This window comes from Leuciscus leuciscus (assembly GCF_965113295.1).
Source record: "Leuciscus leuciscus genome assembly, chromosome: 17".
Lineage (NCBI taxonomy): Eukaryota > Metazoa > Chordata > Actinopteri > Cypriniformes > Leuciscidae > Leuciscus > Leuciscus leuciscus.
Window position 1 is genome coordinate 18,855,721 of NC_138741.1, and position 21,534 is coordinate 18,877,254.

The 21,534-nt window shown below is 38.1% G+C and overlaps 2 protein-coding genes across 5 annotated transcripts in view; both read right to left on the reverse strand.

The window, feature by feature from the left end:
• Positions 1-18,289, reverse strand: part of rasgrp3 (RAS guanyl releasing protein 3 (calcium and DAG-regulated)) — a 37,598-nt gene extending 19,309 nt beyond the window's left edge. For both annotated transcript variants that reach the window (XR_014199166.1, XM_082143032.1), the window contains exon 1: positions 18,079-18,289. The gene's annotated coding sequence lies outside the window, so the exon portion shown is untranslated. The remainder of the gene's footprint in view (positions 1-18,078) is intronic.
• Positions 18,290-20,260: 1,971 nt separating this feature from the next.
• ltbp1 (latent transforming growth factor beta binding protein 1) overlaps positions 20,261-21,534 on the reverse strand; it is a 95,238-nt gene continuing 93,964 nt past the window's right edge. For all 3 annotated transcript variants that reach the window (XM_082143019.1, XM_082143018.1, XM_082143020.1), the window contains one exon: positions 20,261-21,460. In XM_082143019.1, coding sequence (XP_081999145.1) covers positions 21,294-21,460 — 167 coding nt within the window. In that variant the 3' untranslated portion in view covers positions 20,261-21,293. The remainder of the gene's footprint in view (positions 21,461-21,534) is intronic.

Below are 21,534 nucleotides of genomic sequence, written 5' to 3' on the forward strand. Positions count from 1 at the left end.
TGCTTTGGAGTTTGTAAGACCAATCTTTGTCTTTTTCACACTTTCTACGAATGCAGAACAAAACAGGTCCTAAATCTCTGACGTGAAGTCGTTTTTAAAACTTTTTTTCTACAAATGGCCAGTGAAAGGAAGTGCGTAACCCTTAGAAAATGTTGATCATCAACCTCAGGTGGTCAAACTTAACATGATTCATTTCATTTTATGAGGCATGCTATTTTTGCTACATTTCAAAACAAACATAAAAAACATAAAATAAGCATTATTAAAGAAAAACATTAAAAATATTATATTAAATATAATATATATAAATATATTATAATTCAGAATTTAGTCTAAATTAATATATCACTTAGCAAGAGCTAGCTAGTTTGGGTGTGTAGTTATAGATACACTTAAATAAAATATTTTATATTAAATAAAATATTTTATATAATTGAATTAAATTTTAAATAAAAAATAATGTCTTGCAATACCTTAGGTATCAGAGTTGAATGCTCAAGTTTGATGAATCCATTCAAAAAAATTAAATGAAGAAAATGAAAAAATATATTTTTTGTCTTCCCATCGTGTTTATTTATTTATTGCATTAACAAGGTTGCGCATAATTTTTTTGAAAATTAGGTATTAACAAATAAACTTAGATAATGATACTTAAAAAAAAAAAAAAAGATATATCAATTCAACAGATCAGATCTGAGCAATTATGACATTAATGTTAGATTTTAATTGTTGAATTGAGAAGGATGGGAAGACATCTGAGGTGGGCAAGACTTAAATTACCAATTAAAGGGGGGATACAGACATTTTATTGTTTTAAAACTAGCTACTTGCTAGGTTCATGTTTCATTTTAGAAAATAGTTGATCTAACATGTTTAATAGAGCCCACGAAAAACAATCAATCAAACAAAATTTGTTTTGTGGGATTTGTGGGAATGATACCATAAAGTGCCATCTGTATTTCTTTCCTTTGACTCTAACCTTCTCTCTATATGACAGCAGCAGACAGCCCAGTGTTAAGGTTGAATTGTTTGACTGCTTTCTTCTTCTATGAACTCCCTATGGCAGCTATCAATATTTCATCTCTCTCGCGGGAGCACAGTTTGCATGACGCTACATCACAGATCACAATTCCACACAGATGGCAATAGTGTCTTAACTCATTAGTGCTTCTGAACTGCTTGTATCCACACATAAAAGGTGACTAGCCCTTCACACTGCCACTAAACCTTTGTCCTCTCTTGGGTTGTTTTGTTTTATTTTCGTCTTATGTTGTGATGTGCACATCACTTTTCCGGATGACGTGTGTTTTTTTCCTGTATCATTTATCTATGTAATCAAAACGGGCAGGGTAAGTGTGTGTTCCTGTGCACAAATAGCTAATAGATTAATTTTAAATGTGGGTTTATTTTTATTGCAGCGAAGATCAGAAAAGCAGCAATCTAAAACATCAACAACAAATTAACCTTCAAAATACAAACACTGGAAATCAGCTTCAGCCATAACAAGAAGAACAACAAATGTACACAGAGGTTAAGCAGCTGCTAGTGATGGGAGAAGGGTCAGATTAATCTTGTGGGACCTTTAGTTGGCATCCTAATCTTTGAAGTCAAACTTCAAAGTCTGTGTGACAAGTCATGTGTGAGATTCAATGGCAAGTGAGGTACTTGCGCTACTGTCAGTAACTCTGTTCGGAATTCATTGCTGTTGTCTTGGAGATGGCCTCTCATGATGTCATAAATGACCCCAGTAAGTGAGGGGGTGAAAGGAAGTATGACTTCAGATGATGGAATAGACATGAAATGTGCAAAATAACTGCAAAAAACATCAGACATTTCCACCCTGATCCACATAAAATGCCTTTTAAAGTACACCTGCAATCAAAAGAGATTTCTGACTACAGAGATGAAGGGACCAGCGCTGTGGTTATAAATATCTCGATCTAATTTTCACCCCTCACATCTGTGAGTTTGAGTGCTGACGTCTGGAACCTGTCCTGACTCGCCTCATCCAGACCAGCACATACAGAGCCATCAGTTACACAACCATTACATGAAGCCAAATATGAGATATTTATAACTCAAGCTCGCTGCAATTATAAACTGCATAAACATGATATTAGTTATTAGTGATTTGACATTAATTACTATTAAACAAAAACTGATAATACATTTTGATAGATGCACATAACAGATTTCGAAATTACTCTCCAAAGAGAATTGAATCTCTCTGTGTTCCTTAAATCTTTCCCATATCCTTCTTCAACATGAGTATGCCTTAAACTGCAAACCTGAGTCAATATTTGATTAGATTAGACTTATTCCGTATATTTCTGTGAAAATGCCTTTAAAATAGATTTTGACCTTTTTAGGTTTGTGTTTACTATATTCAAATGCATATTTTTTTCATTCTTTCTAACAATGACTAAACAAATTGGTTCAGTTCAGGCAGAATAGAGAAGACGCACTAAAAATGTATGTTTTTTTTTCCATCTACACTATTGTTCAAAAGTTATAAAGTATTTTTTAAGAAATTAAGACTTTTATTCACCAAAGATGCATTGAAAACTTATTTTGAACTTTTCCAGAGAAAAATGTATCACGGTTTCCACAAAAATATTAAGCAGCACATCTGTTTTCAACATTGATAATGATAAGAAATTTTACTTCTGCACCAAATCAGCATATTTGAATGATTTCTGAAAGATCATGTGACACTGAAGACACTGGAGTAATGATGCTGAAAATCACAGGTTTTCTGCTCTGTCATCACAGGTATAAATTACATTTTAAAATATAGAAAGTATAAAAAACAGAAAAAAGTCGGCACACCAAGGCTCCAAAATCTGCACAAAAACACACACACGGGTTACGTTTCGAGCACGCAGGCTCTTCGTCAGACAGTTGAAAGTTTTTACCAAACAAGCTTTTATACTCACAGGTGATTAATCAAGGATCACATAACATGCACACACAAAAAAAAGTAATGGAACACAAATGCAAAAGAAAAATACAAGAAACGAAATGTGAAAGTCAAATTTTAAACATGCAAATTTATTAATAATAAAGAAAAACATGATACCTGCATAAACATGGGAAACCAAGAAAAAAAATCGTAAAGAAACGGACGAATATCAAAATCTTCATTTAATCCCCTATGTGCTATAGTATCTAATGTGTAAATACAAAAGGTCTCACGTTTTAAAAGTAAATTATTAATGTCCCCTCCACGCCATGGATATTTGACTAATTCTATTCCTGGCTACATTTTGTAAGGTAGAGACCGAGTGTCTAAATTAGTGAAGTGCTGAGCTACTGGAGTTTTGGGATCTTGGTTTCTGATAGACCAACGATGTTCAGAAATTCAGGTTTTTAAAGGTCTGCTAGTTTTACCCACATAGGAAAGATTGCAGGGGCAACTCAACATGTAAATCACATTGGCAATTTTGCACGAAATAGTGCCTCCTCTTATTAAAAAAAAATTGCAATATAAGGATGTTTCAAAGTTTGAGTTTTTTTAAAAGTAAAATTACATTTTTGACAGTTGCCGCAAGCCCGCAACTTTAATTGCCAAAAGGCACTTTATTTAAAAAATGTGAGGGAGGGGTTAAATCCGCTTGAACCAAGATATTGCGAAGATTAGGTGGTCTCTTATTTACTACACAAGGTGGTTTTTCAAAGCATTTTTTGAGAATAGGGTCACTGTCCACTATCTGCCAATGTTTAAATAAAACGCCTTCTATGTCTTTTGCCAACGGTGAGAATTGAATATAGCAGTTAACTCGATGTTCAAATGACTTCGGTTTTATAACGAGACACTCGTTGTGACATATTCATGCAACGACTCTCAGCTGACTGAATACTTCCTTATATGCTCTTGGTGTGCCGGATTATTCTGTTTTTTATTATTTATTTTGTCGAGCACCTAACCCTGAGCATATTTTTGTCCGTGATGTGCGTGCTTTGGTCTTGTTTTTGCGAAATAGATTCTATTTCACAATATTTCTGTTTTTACTGTATTTTTGATCAAATAAATTATGTTATCGACCTAATTATGTTATAAACCAATCTTATCGACCCCAAACATTTGAACGGTAGTGTATGTACACTCCTAAAATGATAAATATATCACAGTCTTACTTTGTCTAGAAAATGGTGCTAAAACATTGATGACTCATCCTGCACTACACAGATTTTTGTCCAATCAAATGCTCTCTAGAATGAAAATGCCCCGCCCCCTAATACCACCTGCATCTTACTAGCTTGTAACAAATTATGTTTATGACCATGAAGAAACTAAATCCAACTGACAACTTTTTTTAAAAAGGGCACAAAATACCCAATATGTCCCACCCAAACTTCTGAATTCAACACATCAACAAGTTATTTAATGCTCTCTTTAAATGTAAGGTAGGAACAGCTAGAGTGCTACTTTTAATAGCACAAGACTGGAATAAACTGCCACAGATGAAGACCCAAAAACCATTTTATATTCTCATAAATGCAGGAGCACTGAAGAAGCTCTCAAAAATCTGAGCAAAACGGAGAGCGAGATAATTAGTCATTGAGAAAACACAAGGACTCAGAACTTGAATGTGATGAATATGATGATGTCAACGGCATACAGATCGAAGAAGCTTTTTATAAATCTCACGTAAGAACCAAAGAGCCAAAGACTCACATTTCCCTCATTCACTTACCCTAAATCTTCACATTAAGGACAGCGGTGCAAACCTGAAGGGTCAAGCATAACTTCCAAAAGCTGCTGTGGTATAAGGACTGGAGGACTCCTCTCTAGCAGAACAGACTGCGATCAGCTGACTGACACTATCCCACTGTCCTCCACGCCTGTTTGTAAACACCAACGCACATCAGACAGCCATATGACAGAACATCACAGCCAATCAGAGTGACAGAAGGGCTCAGAACATGAACATGGGACAAGATGAATACAAATGCGAAAGAGTGAGAAAGAGATAATGAGAAAGAGAGAGTGAAGATGCGATGTGAGAAATGAGATGGAAAAGACTTAAAATGAATGTTAAAGTGAAAAGGAGAACAAGAAAATGAAAAACACACAAAAATAAAGCATTAGTTCTTTAATATAACAGCACTGGGACAAGTTAGATGGTTCTTTACATCAGATTGTCACATAAATAAATAGAAAATAGAACTTTAAGTGAGAAAAATAATAAATATGATGTGAAAAGAGGCATGACAAGGAGGACTGGATGTCTGGGTGAAAGCAGATGCAGCAGATGTCTGTGTCTCTGGCAGCCAGAGAGAAACAGCTGCCCTCTACATCTGTGTGTGTAGTGAGATGAAGTCACTGGGTTCTCAGTGAACTGGACTGCAGCTGTTCAAAGCCCAGACTCCTCCCACTGACCCTCAAGAGAGGTCAAGCACATCCACATTTATAGGACATAAAGTGCCCATATTATGCTGTTTTAAAGGTTCCTAATTTTGTTTTGGAGGTCTCCTACAATAGTTTTACATGCATCCAAGGTCAAAAAACACTTTTTACTTCTAAAGTCTAAACAGCGGATCGTTCTCTAAACCCCTTTCCGCGAGCCTACTCTGCTCTGATTGGTCAGACGGCCCAGTCTTTTGTGATTGGTCTAACGCTTACAGCGCGTGTCAGAAACCAAACGCCTATTACCATATCTGAATTTTAGAGCTAGAGGTTTCCTCAGCACTTGTACACAGTGATATGAAAAGGGATGATGGCGTTGGTTTTTCCATATCAATTTCAGCGCATGTCCTCATCCTTTTGAAGTGCAAGCAAAGTGGATTTGCAGTGCTAAAAATAGCTCTTCTTGACATGTTGATAACACAAACCAAATTCTTCCAGGCCTCGACTTCAACTACAGTGTTTGAGGGTGTGTCAAAGTTACAATGTTACGTAGGTATGTAACAGGAAGTGAGAAGGAATTACTGATTACTAGTTTAGGCAGTTCAGAACTGATTCTTTCCTTTAGGACACAATTCAACTTTATTTGTTGTGCACTTTGATCTTTAAAACTTTGCATACGTTTTACTATCCAAACAGCTATATTACACACTACATGAAAGGTCACATTTGAAAAAGCATAATAGGGGCACTTTAAGAATGATGGGGGCCATTTCACCTCAATGCAGGCATTTATTTTACAAACCGCATTAATTCTCTATTTTTGTCCCTTTTACCATTTATTTTTATTGTACAGGAGAAAAATTACAAGAAATCATAGAGAGAAAGTTACAAAAATTCCAGAAAGTTTCCAAATTTCTGAACAATCATAATCTACATGTACATTATTCAATGTGACGTATGGCCATAAATTGCCAGGAATATTCATTGTGAATTTTTTTAAGGTGGCAACCGTACCATGTTTTAAAATAAGGCCGAAAGTATATCACAAATAACAAAAAGATAAAAAATTTAATAATAATAATTAAAAACAGATGCAGCATTTGATTACAACGAGTACCTCATTTGAATATTAACAATCACTGGCAGAGTTACAGTAAGTAAACTCGAGTGATTGGACCAAATTAAATCTTTGAGATGATTTATATTTTCAGTGTCACGTGATCCTTTAGAAATCATTCTTATATGCTGATTTGCTGCTTAAGTAACATTTCTTATTTTCTTCAAAATTTTAAAAGTAAAGAGTATATTATGAAAATTCATTAAGAAAAATTATTTATAGCCCGGATCTAGACCTCTGTCCGTTAATTGGTTAGCACTGGTTAAAGAAAGAAATGGACATAAACTCATGTGACCTCCTCCTATAGTATATATCCTCCCCATTATTCTGACAATTGCATTTTGAATAGCTTTAGAACTTACTATAAATTATATTTTTGTGTGCTGCTTGTCAAGATTAATTCAAATGTACAGAGTGCCCTTAAAAAACATTTATTGACCTGACCAACACAAAACTACAGTAACAATTTGATTTGTCTCTCTTCTCAGACAGCAGTGTGATCAGTAATATTCAGTAAGACACTGTGATGTTCCAGGACCGTCACACATTATATTCACACATTTTAGTGCTTTCTCAGAGTTTCCACGGCTAATTCAGACAAGAAAAACCGAACACGCATAGATGCATGCAAACAAGCACATTCACACACGCAGACAGAAAAGCTCTCATGCACACAAACACATACACAAAGACTCATACCCGTCTTGCTCGAATGAACCATTCACACAATGCCAGAGACCTGCAATCAGTAAATGAGTTACCTCTCCGCAACCTCATTATCAAACAGTCATCTAAAGCTTCAGCCCACAGAGACAACAGCCGATTATCTCTGACAGTCGCTCTATAAAGCCTGATTTACTTCAGATGAACCCAGCAAACCCAAAACACAACACCACCAGCAGCTCCAAATCAAATCAAGGTCCCAACCTGTGTACTTTTGAGATTTACATCTTTCAGTAAAATTTTTAACTATGAATCATCCTGTCAGTACATTAATTATAGGGTTTTGACTATAGATGAAGATAAGAAGGTAGCAGTGTTTGCAAAGCTACTTTGAAACTCGACTTCCTAAACTACACGCTACTCATAATCTAAAGATGTAAAAAGGACAGTTCACCCAAAAAAATATAATTCTGTTATCACTTACTCTTGAGTCTTGAATGACAAATGATTGACTTCCACTGTATAGAAAGAAAGAAAACTGTAAATATTTATGATAATATTTGATGTTCCAAAGAAGACAAAAATGATCCCTTTAATCAACAGTCAAAATAGCTTTTTAGCTACAATTGCTACAGACAAAATGTTCGCTTACTATGCAAAAGCTATTTAAGGATGCAATATGAGGTCTTTTTTTTTTTTTTTTTTTTCACAACCACAGTGGTATTTATCAGGCAAAAACAGTGGGGATTTTAATTGGGTTGACAGCATTTAACTGTAAACTAGTAAAACTAACAAAAAAAACTCTAATTTATATTACCACGTCTAAAACAAAAAGCATTTTACAAAGTATTTTGCAACACAAAAGACGTAAAATGCTGCACACGGGATTCCTTTGCAGGGAAATTAATCCGTTAATTTATTTGAAGCAGAAGTTCCCTTTCGAGAACTTGCGCTGCGTCATATGATGACACTTTGGGGAACCCCCTCAGCGTGTAAGCGCCTGAAGCACAACACTAGTCTAATCTTGATTGGTGCTGCGTTATGACGTAGGATGTGACGTAGCATGCGCCAGCAGAATGCGGAAGTTATAAAAGGACACCGGCAAACAAAGAGAGTAACTTCTGCTCTTCAGCAAGCACTCTGTGTAAACTGTCTGTCTATTTGGTGTTGTTTGTCTTTAGTCAGGAGTTTATTCTAAGCCCATATATATATAAAAAGAATGCGATCCCAAACAGTTTAAGTGGTGTGTGCATCCCTGCCCCAGATATATCACGGGTGGACACACACACAAGCTTTGTGTTCACTGTTTGGGTGTGGAGCATGTGATCGTTGTGAGCTACTGCTGCTCAGAGTACTCCGCTCTCGCCTGGCCGTCTTTGATGAGAGCGGTCAGGCTCACGTTCCTCGTGGCGCAGTGGCTCAGGTCGTGGGGATCGCAGTTGGAGCTGGCAGAGGGGTTTGAGACTGCTGAGGCACTTTCTTAATCCTCATCGGCCAGCTCCGATGCTCCCAGCTCTGCGGCTTCTCCGCCAGGGGTGGGAGCCCGATGCTTAAGCTGTCTGCTTCCGAGGAAGTAGATGTGCTCAGCATTGAGGCGGGAGAGATGGAGGACTCACCACCTCATCCTCCTGCTTATGAGGAGCTCTTGGAGGTTGTGACTCATGCGGTGGCCAAATTAAACATTAGCTGGCCCTGCGAGAGGCAGGAGGCGCATAAGAAAAGCAAACTTGATGAGTGCTTCCTGCAGCCTTTGTCACAGCCTCCTCGCTGGGGTTTACCATTCTTTCCCGACTTGCATAATGAGTTATGCAAGTAGTCTATCTAGCCCTTCAGTTCTTCAGTACAGTAATATACTGGGGGCTAAAGAGAACGGTTATGGGATGATGCCGCAGGTTGAAGAGCCTCTAGCGAGATATCTCTCACCCGATCTTGCGTCATCCCTGAAAGCCCCCGTGCTGCCCGCCAAACCCTGCCAAACTACATTTGATTTGGTGGGCAGAGCTTATATGGTGGCGGGTCAAACTGACCTTATAAAAGACCTCGAGGTGAGGGGAGCTATCTCTCAGCGTCACTAAGGAGACGGCCCGTGCCATCGGCCGCTCCATGGCAGCATTGGTGATGAGGGAGAGACACCTGTGGCTGAACTTATCAGGCATTCGGGAGAAGGATAGAACATTCCTCCTGGCTTTATTTTTTAAAAAAATAAAAAAACTGGGCTAACACGCACCACGAAACATAACAAACTGTTCCAGCCAATAACCGACAAGAAGGATTTGGGGGTGGGGTTTGGGGGGTTAGTGTGTGGATGAGGAGGAGGGAGGGTCTAGCTAGCCTCCGTTTTGTTTGACAATACTTTGAACGTCAACAAGTGACGTCACCCAACATCACTTAGAGCACCTTTAAGGTGTACGTGGCAGCAATAGTAGCTTTCCACACCCCATTTGGCGATGGACCCCTGGGGAGGCACCATCTGGTCGTACGGTTCCTCTGTGGAGCGTGGAGGATGAGGCCTGCGACTCAGGCCAAAGTTCCAACCTGGGATCTGGCAGTGGTTATTGAAGGGTTGTCTCTGGCCCCCTTCGAGCCACTCGAGTCAGCTTCTGAGAAATTTCTCACCCTCAAGGTAGCTTTCCTTTTAAAGATTACGCCCCTCAAGAGAGTCGGGGACCTCCACACTTTCTATTTCTCCTCAATGCTTAGAGTTTGCTCACGGGAGGATGAAAGCTGTCCTTCACCCTAGACCGGGCTACGTGCCTAAAGTGCCCTGTAATGTGGTGCGTTCTACCATCCTCCAGGCCTTCCATCCTTCACCACACGTGTCGACGGAACAGGAGAGACTTCATTTGCTCTGTCCCATTCGAGAGTTAGAGATTTATGTTGAAAAGTCTTCTTGTTGTAGGAAGTCAGACCAACTGTAGAGTGCTTTGGGTCAGACAGGAAGGGATCCCCGGTCTTTAAGCAAACGATCAGCAATTGGATCATTCGGGCTATCTCTCTGGCCTAACAGGTGCACAATATACCTTCACCTCTGGCCATAATGGCTCACTCCACTTGAAGCATAGCGTCTTCTAAGGCCCTTTTCTCCGGGGTTTCCCTGCTAGAAATATGTGATGCTGCGGGCTTGGCTACCCCGAATAAGTTTATGAGATTTTTTAGTCTTCCTTTTACAGCGGGTGCACAGGTGCTCTCGTCCTAACTGTACCTAGACAGTTCACTCAAGGTGAGGCATTGGTTGTCGTGGTTTAGTGAGTATTAGCTCTCCAAAGTGTCACATACAACACAGCGCAAGTTCTCTCTAAAGGGAACTTCTCAGGTTACGACTATAACCCTTGTTCCCTGAGAAGGGAATGAGACGCTTTGTCTCCTTGCCAAGCCTCTGTATGCCAGAGAGCCACTTGTTTCGATCTTTTAGAAGCTACTCTCTTTGTGTGCCGGCGTCCTTTTATAACTTCCGCATTCCGCCGGCGAGTGCTACGTCACGTGCTACGTCATGACGCAGCGGCAATCAAGATTGGACTAGTGTTACACGTGCTTCAGACGCTTACACTCTGAGGGCATTCCCTAAAGTGTCGTCATATGACGCAGCGTCTCGTTCCCTTCTCAGGAAACAAGGGTTACAGTCGAAACCCAAGATGTTTGTTTACAACTGAACCAACTGATTCACTACAGTGAACTGGATTTTTCACTACACGACAGATGTAGGATACAGCATGCTTAATTATTGCCAGAGTTTGTTCATTTTCAATGTGATTTTAAAACAGTGATATAGCATAACTGTGATCACGCTACTGTGCTACTTGTTGGAAAAAGTAGCTTGTTACTGGAAAAGCCAAACATTTATTTTTACATCTATGCATTTGAAAGATGCTTTTATCCAAAGAGACAAACATTGCATCCAATGGTATAAATTCATCTGAACCCAATCATAAGCATAAACTTGGGGTTGCTAGCACAGCGCTCTACTGTTTGAGCTACAGGAACACTACAAATAGACTAGTCTGAAACCAGTGTAACTACTTTTACGCTACCAAAAAAGGTAGTATCATACTTTTAGTCATGTAATCTCCAGCACTGGAAGGTACAACATTCGTGCATACAACTGAAAAAGGAACAACACTGACAACCTTTTGCCAACTTCAGGTTAAGTCTCTTTCTGAAACAGAGCTGCTAACATCCTGTCACACACTGCAAAGGGACCAAGCAGGAACTAGAGTCAAATGAAAAAGCTAAAGCAAAGTAATTATCCAAAGGAACAAAAGATGTGTATAATTCATAAAGCAGTGGCTGTCACTTGTTCCGCACACTGAGCTGAAACTTCCCCAACACCATCCATTTTTAAAGAGCCATGCTGATGTTAACCCACTTAAAAGTTACTGTAACATCTGAACTTGACTGGTCCGTTGTTCATTTTGACATCTCTGATGATCAAGACCTGAAGCTAGAGGACGATCTGACCTGATGAGGAACTGTATAAGCTCAGATATTTCATGACACATTTGAGAAGTACTAAAATTATTACTCAGTCTAAAGTCTGGAGTGCATCTGGCCTTTGCAACTGCTTTCCCTCACAATACGAAATCTGGATAAAAGGGAGGAATCTGTAACTGAATATATAGCTTTTTGGAGATTGCAGCACATGACAGATGGGTTATTAAGTACAGTTTTACAGTTTCATTAAAAGAACAGCGCAACCGAAAATTTACTTCTTCATCAATGATGGCAAACACAACTTTATATTTTTTGTCTCATAAACCAGGGGTTTGGAAACTGAGGACCAGGGACCCTCACAGCTGTCATATACATATATGTATTTGTAGTGCTCTCAAAGTTTACTGTAGAATATTTTAAACAATATTTATTATTTACAGCAGCACTACAAATAATTATTATTGAATTTTTTTCTCTTCAGGTTTATACATCTAACACACACGTGTGTGTGTGTGTGTGTGTGTGTGTGTGTGTGTGTGTGTGTGTGTGTGTGTGTGTGTGTGTGTTTGTGTGTGTGTGTGTGTGTGTGCTATTAACTATGGACTATGGAACTATGGAATGCAATGAAAAGACGAACTGTTTACAACAAAAACTTTTTACTAGCATTATGTATGCAGAGAGAAAGGGGAAGTGAATAGTTTCTGTAATAATGAGATATCATGAGTTAGATCTCTGGACCTCATTGTGAAATTCTGCGAGAAGGCCTGCAAACACCATGTGGCTCTAGAGAATGTGAGAAATATTCATTCTGGTTCTCTCTGTCTCTGTCTCTGTCTGTCTGTCTCTCTCACTCTCTCTCTCTCTCTCTCTCTCTCCCACAGTTCACTGATGCAGATGAAGGGATTGTTTGTCTAAAAGGCGAATGGACTTCCTTCTATTCTGGCCTTTTTCCTGTCTGTGTAGCAGGCGTCCCTGTGCCAGGCTAAAAATACTCCCAAACACACCGTAAACTGAAGCCCGGCACACAGGAACCACGTCACAATACATTCACGGGAGGGGTGGTGACCACCAATCTGTCCTTTTGTGTCCGAAAGGGGGTGCGAGGGAAAGAAAAAGATCATGAGCGAAAGACAATAGTCAGGAGTGTTATCATTAATGTCTCTTTCTTTCTCCTTGCTACTGTGGGTTAAATAAAGGCAGGTTGTTTTTTCCAGTCAGTGGCTTTTGAACAGGATGTCATAGACACACAGTGGATCTGCGTCACGTGGTTTCCGCCTCCCTCAAAATAATCAAACCAGAGTAACTATAGCTTCAATAAACAGCCTGACCTTGATCTGATCTCAAATGAGAGTGACAAAACAATTGCGAATACATCAAACTCTTAGCCTGAACAAAAGCGAGGGACATTAACGGCATGGTCAAACAATGGACAACCCCAATTCTCAACTCTCTCTTTTGTTTCAAAGGCCCTCTATTCAAATGAGTGCCAGATATATTTAATATGACTACCACGTACAAAAATTATGAGCCTTTTTTTCCAGCTTCCATTCTTTGAGAGGACGAGCCCCTCTGGTTACCATAGTGAGGAGAATTTATCCAAGGACAATAGGACTTCCCACCCAGCAGGCTGTCATTCAATTGCCGATATTTACGGGCAGGAATTACTCACAGTTAAGATCACCCACCCTCAAGCCCCTCAAGTATGCGAATGCTTGCATTTTCCACTGAAAAAAATGATTCGTTGAAATTAATGACTTTTTTTTATCGTAAGTTGTTGCATTCAATTGATTTTATCTACATTTAAACAAATGCATTAAGTTGAACTAAAATCGATTAAGTTCAACTTAATGCATTTGTTTAAATGTAGATAAAATCAATTGAATGCAACCACTTACGATCAAAATTTTTATTAATTTCAACGAATCATTTTTTTCTGTGCATCTCCCCGTTTGGCCTGTTTTAGTGGGTCTGTCTTGGTGAGGTACGAGCTCTTCGATCTGTCTGTGGTTTGTGTACGCAACAGTACAGGGGTGAAGACAAGTTTCAGAACGGAAGAGCTTTGCACAAGTATGGCTTGGTAACACTAAACATGCAACTGAAGTTTCAGGTGAGTCTCGCAGAACCACTGAATGATCAAATCTCTTACCTCAAGACTGAAATACATTGAGATACAATTATAACTCATCTGTGTTCAGGACCAGGGTTGGTCATTGAATGAAAGTAAACATTATGATGAAAGAATTGAAGAACCCCTTTTCAGCTTATGCAAAGTTATAGGTACTTGAAATCTTTTACAAAAAGTATTAGAGTGGTATCAGATCATAGGATGGTGCTTTGACATACATACAAAGGTGCTAAAGGGTTACCATATTTGTGTACTAGGTTATTTATATAGGACTTTCTCACAGACATCTTTTCCCAGAATTTTCTCCTGAGAAAAAGACTGGAGGTTTAGAAAAGTGCTGTCAACACTATTGTCAACAATGCCTCACCACCTGCAAGTTTTGCCAAGTTACAGAAGTTTGCAATCAAAAGTAAAACACCGCAACACTGATTTCAAGTTCAGTTCAATGAATCTTCTTCATCATATGTGACTCTGGACCACAAAACCAGTCACATGGGTCAATTTCTTTTAAATTGAATTTGAAGCTGAATAAATAAGCTTTCCATTGATGTATGGTTTGTTAGGATAGTACAATATTTGTCCGAGATACAACTATTTGAAAACCTGGAAACTAAGGGTGCAAAAACATCGAAACATTGAGAAAATCGCCTTTAAAGTTGTCCATTTATGTTCGCGATTGTGCTGCATTCACTCACAAAAATAAATGTTTTGTATATTTACGGAAGGACATTTACAAAATATCTTCATGGAGCATGATCTTTACTTAATTAATAAAAAATTAAAATTTGGCATAAAAGAAAAATCGATAATTTTGACCATATATATATGACAAATATACCCGTGCTACTTGTGACTGGTTTTGTGATCTAGGGTCACATATGACAAAGTGGGCCATGGCTACATTGAAGCACCCTTGTCCTTCTTTTCTCTCTTTCTTTCTAAGCGTGTATGTGCATTGTGTGTGTGAGTGTGACACTAGCAGCTGCTTTTCTGTCCTCCTTCCTGTTCATTCAAAGGGGATGCAGACCATCTTGTTTCGTCTCCTCAAGCCCAAAAAAGAACCGGCTAAACATAAACAATGAGCACATATCCTGCTCTGCCAACACAGTTTGTTTCACACTCTCACAGTGTTTGTTTTAAACAACTACATGAACATTAGCATCGGGCAATTGTTATTAATGTGTACTGTGTCAGTAGACAAGAACAAAATGTCTGAAACCTCTTTATGAAGTACTGACATTCCATCACCCTGAAAAGACTGAATGATAAAAGTTTATTGCCTCTTTCAATGATTGGTATGTGGCTAAAGTTTGTGTCACATGAAAAGCAGTGGAAGATTTCAGGTCATATCTCTGATGAAACCATGACGCTCGGCTCGTGTCTGAGAAGAATCCCATTTACCAAACATTCACTTGGATTTCAAAGAAACATTCTTCGAAATTCCTTGAAACGTCCAAGTGGCATGTTGAACTGCTCAGAGCCGGATTGTTTTGTTCTGTAATCATGACTAACCTATTTATCCAGTCTTCACACTTACAAAACACCATGTATGAAAGAATTGGGTAATATTACACATAAAAAGACTTTTGATAAAATCTTCACTCATGTCTTTACGTTGAGGTAGATTGTGTTTAGGCCGTGTGACATTTTGAGACTCTAATGAAAGCAGTAGCTAATGTGTGACTGAGAAAAATGCATGCATGCTGTTTGAATATGAGGAAATGTTACAGGTGCACTTTGCATAAATAAAGCACTGCATTATGCCTGTACTGTATGACACAAGCAAGCGGTAACGTATGACTGAATCGAGGACAGCTGAAACAGAGCTATACTGAAAGAATGATCCAGGATCAGGGATCAAATGGTTTCTGATGTGAGGTCAGCAGGACTGGAAAGACTTTTGATAGGAGTTAAGTGCTTTTTGCTGTAACTCACTTCCATCTGGTTCAATTTTAGAAAGTGTGTGAATTTCTGTACCTGATTTCTAGTTAGAAAGAGGAAGCCTATAGAGTGGAATATTGAGGAAATCAAATTTGACCCTCTTCCCTCTTATTGTGAACAATTCATTGGTGCATGTTGTTCCAGAGAAATAGAAAAGTTGTCTTTTGCAATCTTTAATTAAAAATATAACTTGATCCTTCACAGAATCTATTTTCCATCACGTATAATGTTAACCAATAGCCAAATAGCAAACACGCATGTGGTCTGGTTTTATTCTGGTACATAAAGTATTGTTTTTTAAATATGTTAAAAATGACTGAAATAAAATAAGTTGCAATCGGCCATTTTTACTGACTTTAATCAATAAAAAAGTGTTTATTTTAATGAAATTAATCTCTAAACTGACTTTATCAACAATAAAGTAGAGCTGTGTTTAACCATCACATTTAGGAGAAAACAACCACTGTGAGGTCACTCAAAAAACGCACATATTGGCTATATCAGCAAAAGAAAAACTTTGAAAGTGAATATACTTTCGCGAAGCTAGTCCAGAATCACTCTGATATGGACAGAATGCAGACATGCGAGCACATACGCAGCAGGGCACAAACACACATCAACACTCTTGCTCTATAAATAGCCTGCCATTTTACTGGAAGCAGGAGCTATGCCTCACAATCGCACTGCAAATAACATTGATAAGTGAGACGGTATAGAGATAGACGGAGTCCAATGGCAGGAAAAAAGGTACTATAAGACAGCATATGAGGGAAAGTGGTGGAATGAGGTAGTGGAGCGAGACCATGCTACAAACACCTGCCTACACTTGCTGTCAGAGGCTCTGTGTAACTGCAGAAACAACAGCTCTGTGAATGAGTGTGTGTATTCAGCGCTAGTGTGTTAACAGAGCTTAAATATTACTATCTGCTGATACGACCCACAGATTACCAGCAAACAAGTTTCCTTTAAAGGACAGAGGGATATTATTCACACCACCTAAATACTGACAAACCTGAGACTTCTATTGTTTTTATATAAAGTTAATTATAATCATTTTATTTCAAATCCCTGGATTTCACCAAAGGGAAGTTTTATCAGATTTAGTTCTACTCATTTTGTTCCCAAATACAGAGTTTTTATTATTTGTCAAAGCTATTATACAGTAATTCAACATCATGTAGTTCACATTTAGATATTTACATGTGCACGTGTGGCTAATTTCTGCACAGGAAAACATACAAGAGCTATATACAGAAACACTAGACTTGTGGCCAACTCTGAATTGGGTCCTCACAAGCAACAGGTTAAAAACCACAGGTTAATGCTGGGATATCATTTACATGACCTATTATCAGCTATTTGCTTCATGGAAATTTTGATGAAACGATGACTGTGATTTTTCCATAAATGCATTAGTGAAACACAGACCTGGTTAATAAAACCAGTGAGAATGAGCTACTGAGATAAACCGAAAGAGAGAAAGCATGTGTGCATGTGTTTGAAAGAAAGAGTCAGTGTGTGTCTATGTGTGCGAGTGAGATTCAGAGAGAAAGTGTGTCCTTGGGCCTCGATCGTCCCTGTGACTTATAAACAAAAGTTGAAACTAAAACAACATTTTCAAAACAACATCTAAGCAGATTAAAATGTGAACTGTATAAGATCAGCAATATGTTAATTCTCTCTCTCTCTCACGAGGCAGACATACTGTACAATGATAAAACTGACTTAACTACAATAATTCAAGTTCAGGTTACCCTAGAGCTATGCAGAAAATTATGTGTATGCTAATACACATCAATAAATTCAAATAAATATGTTGATAAATTACATAGAGAGAGAGAGAGAGAGAGAGAGAGAGAGAGAGAGAGAGAGAGAGAGAGAGAGAGAGAGAGAGAGAGAGTGTGTCAAAAATGCTTATTATAAATAAATTAATACTAAAAATATTAACTCATCCCCAAAACAAAAGTATATACACACAAAGTAACTAAATGCATGCACAACATCACACCTGTGTTCTCTTTGCACAACATGATGATCAGACTGACCAACTATCCACTCACCAACACTGTCACTGACCATCAGGACTAACCGATGAATATCAATGTTTCCCTCACTGGCTTGTATCCTATTATCACATAAACACACTGCAACACGACACTGCACAAGAGACAACAAAACATGATACACCACAAGAAAAGTTTGAGACCTTGGAATTCCTCAAATCTCTCCGACTGCAACATATTTGCGCTGAGAGTGTAAAGTGTCTTTCTGTACTCTTCAGATCATCACATTAATACCATCTGACTACACACCACACACATTTCAGTGTGTAAACTGCACATTCAAATCAACATGTCAAAGTTGACCATTAGTTTGTGTTTAACCACTGAACTTTGTAGTACGCTTTAAATAGGAATGACAGTCTGTTGGGTGATCAAATGAAAGAGATCTTACCTGCCAGTGGAGATCACTGGAGCTCTTTTGACTCAGCATAGGTGTGAATCACACAGTGTAGTTCTCTACACGTCCATGCCTCCCTTAAAAAGAAATAAAGACAGAAAGAACACACTGCATGTCTGATGCACTGTTCAGTGAGATCAAAGCGCACACAATCAACAACAGTGTGGTGTGCAAGAGCCAAGCATGTGATACTGACCCCACACAGATGCATGCTGCCTCTCTCCTCCCTTCGCTTTCTCTGGCCCTCCCCTTCACTTCCACCCCTCTTTCACTCAGTCCCACCCCTCACTTCCCTTCGCTCTGTCTCTTCTCGCTCCATCAAACAATCATTCTGAACCTCTCTCTTTCTCTCTCTCTCTCTCTCACACACACACACACAGTTCCAGTGTATTAACAATAACAAACAGAAAGCAAAGGAATCCTTGCTGGATTGTCCTTCAGCTTATCTTGGCAATCAGTAAAAAAAAAAAAAAAAAAAAAAAAAGTACTATACAGTGATGGCATTAGAATATCCTATAATAGCCAGCATGCTAGTTGGATAAATATCATTGGCCTACATACATTTATTGGTATTTGTACCATGGTATTTATATGGCACGTCAAAAAATACCATGGTATAGGCTACTATGTACAAAATGAATAGATGTTGGTTTATTGGTTGGTTTACTGAGGTCAGTGATCTTAATTCATTGCCTTATTATGTGTGCTTTGAGAAAAAGATTCACAGACAAATTGTGTAAAGAAGTGCAAAAGCAAAAAAAATTTTTAATAAATAAATATAAATAAATAAATAAATAAATAAATTCCAAAATGTGACTTAAAAATCGGGGGAAAGACGATCTCCAGTTCTCCATCATAAGCAAGTAGGGTAGCCTATGTTTGGCAGAATCTATGAGATTCAAAAAACAGATAGGCGGCCACGGCTCCAGCACGATTAGCTGCTAATCATTTTTTTTTAAATCGCGATCTCGATTCAAACACACAAGCGAAGTTATTCCTTAATGACAATTCGGCTATATAAATTCATATATCATATTCGTGGAATAATTTTTAAATTTCAAGTTCCTAATCGCGCAGAAATCACATACTTGGAAGAATACACACAAACATGATAGTAGAGTTGCACGATTAATCGTTAAAACCTAAGCTGTTAGAGCTATGAAACGGTTTCACAAACAGTCAACCACACAGTATTTCTGTGTAACAAATATTCACATTATCACATTAGTAGCCTACTGGAATAAAGGTTTCTAGTTTAGATATAAACAATGATGTCTACGGAAGCGATTAAAATAGAGCAGATCACCTTTTGAAAGTAACTTGGCGCTTCAAATCTATTATATCGTTACGCCACTAGGTGGCGACAAGTGAGGCGAAAAAAATATTTGTCAATGAATCATTCATTCAAGATTCGTTCAGAAATTCTGACTTATCCAGTAATTACACAAGTATTTACATTGAATTATTCATTCAAACCGATTTTTTTTTTTTCCTAAATAATTCATTCACATTAATTAAACATTTTATAGGCTATACGGTATAGACAAACATTTTATCAGAAACTCGTAGGCCTAGCCTAAATTACACGTCATTTTGTTTAGTTGCCTGTTCAGAATCAAATCCTCTGTTTGAAACAAAAATATATATATATGATTCTCAATGAATCCAGTATCGTGCAGCTCTTCATGATAGTAGCGTCGGTTTCACTTATCCAGATAAGCAGTCTTCTGGCCTACAGCATGGTAGGAAACATGGCGCCAAGGACCAATCAGAATCCAGTATTCCAGCCGTACAATGAGTCAAAACATCCATTTGATATCAAAGCCATTAGTTAAGTTTGTCCCATTGTATTTTCTTTGAAAAACAACTGATGTTGACTCATAACAAGTCACCTATATTCTCACACCAGATTACTGCTCAAGATAAACTGGTAGCTAAGACAAAGGACATGCTTTCCATTGAACTACTTGTGAGAACAGAACAATTTGGTGTAAATCTACTGCATTTGTTTTGAACTACACCATTATTTAAGGTGATGATGTCGTGTTATTCTGCGGCGTTTCAGACCCCAACGATTGTTTTAAACATTGCATTTTCCTTTCTGTCTGCGACCCAACAACCCATGTTAGGTCGTGACCCAATTGAGAAACACCAATGAGAACACAGCATAGCTAAATATGTATAAACACCATCTCTGATTTATTTCAAGAGTTTTAATACATTATATGGATATTCAGAAAGTATTTATTCATGTACAAATTACAAATACATAGTTTTTATCAACTCTTCAGTTTAAATGTACAAAAAAATAAAAACAGAAAAAGAGTGAAAAAAAAACCCCACATGGCTGTTTAATAGCAGCTTTGCAACCTGGCAAGACATTTCGCCCACTCGATCAAATGTAGTAAAATATTTCTGTAAAAACAAAATACATAAAGGTTCTTCATTTTATTATTTTCTTTTTAAAGAAACATAATAATAATAATTTCTAGAAGAAAGGTGAGGTTAAAGGTCATGCCTGCTCCACAGGGCAGACATCTGCAGTGGACTAATGTCCCAGACACAGAGAATTAGCTGGCGTCTGTCATTAATACAAAGCAGCTTGTATAAAAAGCTTATTTTAAAGACTTGACACTGAAAACATTTTGTGCTGTGTGTTTCTTATGATTCTATGTATTGCAGGTGTGTGTTTTGTGTGGTCTGCCTCACTAAAATTTGAAAGTAAATAGAAAAGACAGAGATGTAAAGAAAAATCAGCCGATAAACGATTTAGAAACATAATGAAAGAAGGGAAAGGACAATTAATAAAACAAAAGAAGAAATGGAAAGAAAGTAAAAGTGGAACGAGAGAGTCTGGCTTTTGCACTAGTAAAATATCCACACGCTCGGTGTCTCTGACTGGGTAAAATAAAGCAGTCCCCCAGCTTAAGGTCATAGGGTTTGTCAGTTTGCTGAAATATCACCTCTGCTATGTTCAAACAGTCTTTCTACTTCCTAATACAGTAAAAAAGAATAAACTTACATAGACCAATAAAACAAATATTTTATACAGTTCTCTCATAGACACCATTAGATAGCACATTAAACTCTTCATCTCAAGTAGGACTTTTTTCTATGTTTGTTTTTTGGGTGTTTGTTTTATACAGTGCAGAGTATATGGGCCTTGATTAAATAAGAGTGTTTTTAGTATATCTTGCGCCCTCTGCTGGTCACTCCGTGCTGGTAGCATTCTGTCTGTGAGGAACGCAGTAGTTGTGCTGGGCGGAGTGGACAAATCCTGGCAGACACACGCACTTATATGAGCCTTGTGTGTTGATGCACTTGCCGTTCTTGCAAAGAGACATCTTTGTATTCAGCTCTGAGCATTCGTTGATATCTGGAACACAAACCACAAAGAGTTTGGGACTCATCTTCACCCTTGACAATTCGAATAATAATTCTTTTAGTTTT